This window comes from Lottia gigantea (genome assembly GCF_000327385.1).
Source record: "Lottia gigantea unplaced genomic scaffold LOTGIsca_170, whole genome shotgun sequence".
NCBI classification, from domain to species: domain Eukaryota; kingdom Metazoa; phylum Mollusca; class Gastropoda; family Lottiidae; genus Lottia; species Lottia gigantea.
The window spans coordinates 81432-85600 of NW_008708134.1; the positions used below are offsets into that span (position 1 = coordinate 81432).

Consider the following 4169-nt stretch of genomic DNA (forward strand, 5'->3'; position numbering starts at 1 on the left):
TAAAAATCACTCCTTCTCCTTTATACTTTGAAAGAAAGATTCCCTCTCCAGAACGTTTGTTTTTAAAAAATATAACATAACCTGACATAACATGACTTTCGTTTCTCCTGTGTCGATTTTATCTATTAGATTACTTAATCCCTCTTTAACAGTTTTCTTGGTTTCTTCACTAAATCGATTTCCAAATTCTTCAACTGTCCCTAATATATCTACTACTCCCGAACCTTGAGCTATTTTTTCCATTTCCATATTATGTCTACGTTTTTCACTTTTTTCAGCATCAGCTGCGTTCTTGGCGTTGATGGCTTGCGTTATCCCAGCCGCCCCACCAGCTGTCGCCCTTGCTGCGGCCAGACCAGCAAATATCAAAGGTAGGAAAGGTAAAAACCACCTTCCTTTACACTCTTGTCAATTCTTTCCAAATCTATATCATCTCTAACTTTACAATGTTTATATTTATCGATAATCTTTTTAGATATTTTAATCTTTTTACCATCGTAAGTTATTGTAGTTGGTGATTCCGTTTCGATAGCTTCTATTATTCTTTTTACTATAGTTTCTGGTTTCATTATTAAGAGGGTAATTTAAATGATTATTCTATACGAATCATCCGTCTGTCTGCTATTTTAATTAAATGTTTTGCTTCTTCCAATAATAAACAATAACCGGTTACATCTCCTTGTGTTTTTTCAATATGAATATTTAAATTCATCTACATATTCAAACTGAGGTAGATTTCCAAATAATTCACACATATTTTTATAGTTTCTATACAATTCATTATAATCCTTTGTGGTTGGATTAATTGTTAAAGGTTGGTTAGGATAATTATCATTGTTTAGTCTTACTTGAACTTTACGGATTAAAGGATCTTGAGTTTGGTTCATTGCCACTCTAAAGATATTATTATTATTCCTTTGAGAATCCGGTAAGTTCTTGAAACCAACCATTAAATATCTTGCTGGTTTAATAGTGTTAGTGATTGGCCATGTAGTGGATTCTCCAGTTAAAGTTATGCTACCTAATGTATTGCGACGAAGAAAAGCTATTTCAATATCTTTAGTTAATGAGTTGAATATTCTCGTTTCTCCTTCAATTGATGGTGTTATTACGGGTATGAAAATTTGGAGATTCATTATTTCTAATTTTGCATCTGAAGCATTCTCTCCAAAGAATATCTTATCATCGTTGATTTCTCTTTGTAGATGAATTTTATATGGTAACCCTATGGAAACTTTTCTGTGTTCCAACAGACCGAATAATGGTTATAATTTCCAATTTACGTAATTACCCCACCTATTATTCTCAACAACATTATTGTACTGAACTACTCGTTTTTCAAATCCGTGATTACCTGCCCGTCCTACTCTTTCTATTGTTTTTCGAGCAATAGCTCTCATTCTATCTTCATTTGCATCATTTGTAACATTTCTTACCGGTTCTTTCAAAACTTCTCCGTCACCGACATCGGGTATCCAGCCTGATACGAATCGAAATCTTTAGGATATAAAACTGTTTTCAACATTGTATCAAATTCCCCAGGGTGTTTGATGGTTTCTATGGGATTTGAACCAGCTTCCGAAACCATCTCGCTAAATAAAGATGGAAAGAAATTGTTTTCTAACGTTGTGTTTGTTTGTGGTACACGATTCTCATTGAGAGTTCCGTCTTTGATTTTGAAATCGCATCTGAAATAAGCATCACACAGAATCAGCCAATTCGATAATGAATTAATCTCGAAAGTGACCCTACCCCCATCGTTTAGTTGAGACCTAGAGCCAACGGTTGGTGATATGATAATGTAATCCTCTTTTTGCTTATTAATCGAATAACGAATTGGATCATATAATTGAAAGATCGGATCTAATCTATAATTTTTTTCTGCCATTTTTAAAGATAAAAATTTGGATAGGTTGTTTTCGGATTATTTTAAAAGTTTCGAGAAAAAAAAGAGACTAATAAAAACTGTCTACAAACTGGATGATAAAGAAAACAAGGAAGCCATTTTGATATGTATAAAGGGCGTTTTAATATGCTCTGTATTTTTCATTAATTATTCCATCTAATGAAGGGATAATAGGAATCTGATTGAGTTATTTTAACAGTTCAAGATGTCGGACAAAGGAATCTATCTTCAAATTTGTGTTTCTGAGATGAATTACTAGTGAATTTCTATGTTGACCCATATAGTCAACAAATACGTATTTACTTCCTGGTGTGATACTCCAATTCACTACAGATTCATTTTATCATTTTCATAATATTATTTGGAGTTCTAACAGATATAAAATTCTGTGTGAATTCCAATCTCATAATATTTGGAGTTCTAACAGATATAAAAGTCTGTGTGAATTCCAAATTATTTAATCTCATAATATAATCATATCTGTAGTGATAAAAATTGCATGTACCCTTTGTTAATTCTCTGAGACTTTCGAATATACTTTTCGCTCTGAGAATTGACCTTAAAGGGGTATTGACAAAACACAAGTAAGAAAAATGTGGTCTTGTTGACTTTATAGGTTTAATATGGACTCTCAGTCAATCATCTCATAAACATTAAATTTGGAGAGAGATTTCCAATGTTTGATCATTTTAAACTGTTGAATTTCTTTATCTGTAGTGATAAACTTCCATGCACCCTTGTTAATTCTCTGAGACTTTCGAATATACTTTTCGCTCTGAGAATTAACCTTAAAGGGGAATACATGAAATTGAAGGTGTTGAATATCCCTTCTGTTTATTCTACAGGACTTTCGAATACTTTTCAATTAGTAGAATTACTATCAAAAAGGGGATTAAGTTCAATACCTAATTGGAGGTGGTAATAGATGAATTAATCACAGAAAGAAAAAAATATGGTTTTGTTGACTTTATAGGTTAACATGGACATTCACTCAATCATTTTAGAAACATTTAATTTGGAGAAACAGTTCCAATGTTTGATCATTTTGAATTGTTGAATTTCTTTTTCAGTTGTTCCCGTGATTCCCTTCTACAGAAAGAATAATTGATAGAAAAAAACATTCCATAGCCCTTATTCCATCAAAATAGCTTTCTTGTTTCAACATATATTAAACATACGTAACCAGCCCACGCTTTAAGTTTCCAAAAATTAATTGTGGTCTGAAATAAAAAAAAATTCCAAAGAAGAGTTACCTCGCTTTAATAAAGGGAAGGAAGTGTTGATAAATAAACAGACCACATCTATCCAACAATTTTAAAACCATTGCCTTTTTTGTTTTCTAATCTTTTATTTTGCATTTCTCTTATATGTTGTAATTCTTTCAACTCGTTAGATCTTTTCACTGTTTCGCTTATATTTACTCCTACTTTTGCTACAGATCCAAGAGCTTGCGCTTCTGAGGAAATGAGGGATTTGTTGTTTGAGACAAAGTTGGCTACTTTTGGGATGAGAGATGATAGAGCTGAGAAGAAACCATCTCCTTCGAATTTATGTTGTTCGTGTTTTAAAATTAAACTCATTCTGTTTTAAATGAGTTAATTTGAAGATATTATAGGCCTGGGGCGGTTGGGGGTTGGTAAACGGGTACCCCGGGTTTATTAATCGCGTGCCTGGTGGGTTGTTTGTTTGGTGGGCTTGGGGGCGCTGCGGGCAAAAGAGTAGTATAAGAGTATATTGGTATTATTCCTAACGTCAAAAAGTGATTTTTTTTATAAATTATACAAAAGTGCCTCCCATCAATATACTCTTATACTACTTTCGTTGGTCCAAAATCCAACGTAGCCTTTTTCGAATTTACTTTTATATTTGAAAATACGAACTCGATCTCCGACTTTAAATTTGGGTTTGATATTTAAATTCTTTATTTCATTTTCGTAGTTATGTTGTGCGTTAATTGACTTTATAATATTTGGATTATTTGTGGCTTGTGTTTGTGTGACACCTATAGATGAATGAATTTTTTCATTGTGTTCATATACAACCTCTGGTAATATTTTAAGCCATTTTTGAGATTTCAATTCTGTGAACTTTTTGAATAATATATTTTTTAGAGTTCTATCTCTCAATAACTACAGCTTTATGCGTGCTGAAAATTTCAAATCCCAGAGATTTCATATTTTTGTTTTAAAATTCACTTCCATTATCTACCCACAGTTTTTCAGGATGTCGGCCAGATTGTTTCATAATCGTTTCAAATGCGTGT

At 32.4% G+C, this 4169-nt stretch overlaps 2 protein-coding genes across 2 annotated transcripts in view; both read right to left on the bottom strand.

The window, feature by feature from the left end:
- Nucleotides 1-689: 689 nt before the first annotated feature.
- On the bottom strand, nt 690-1888 carry LOTGIDRAFT_173745 (hypothetical protein; the record flags this gene model as incomplete). The annotated part of the gene is made up of 3 exons (XM_009051800.1): nt 690-1195; nt 1355-1480; nt 1753-1888. The coding sequence occupies 3 exons, from the start codon at nt 1886-1888 to the stop codon at nt 690-692; spliced, it is 768 nt and encodes a 255-aa protein (XP_009050048.1).
- A 1157-nt stretch (nt 1889-3045) lies between these two features.
- The window catches only part of LOTGIDRAFT_173746 (hypothetical protein), a gene marked incomplete at both ends in the record, with an annotated part of 15735 nt that continues 14611 nt past the window's right edge, over nt 3046-4169 (bottom strand). Inside the window, one exon of the mRNA XM_009051801.1 lies at nt 3046-3126. Within this exon, the coding sequence (XP_009050049.1) occupies nt 3046-3126 (81 nt within the window). The remainder of the gene's footprint in view (nt 3127-4169) is intronic.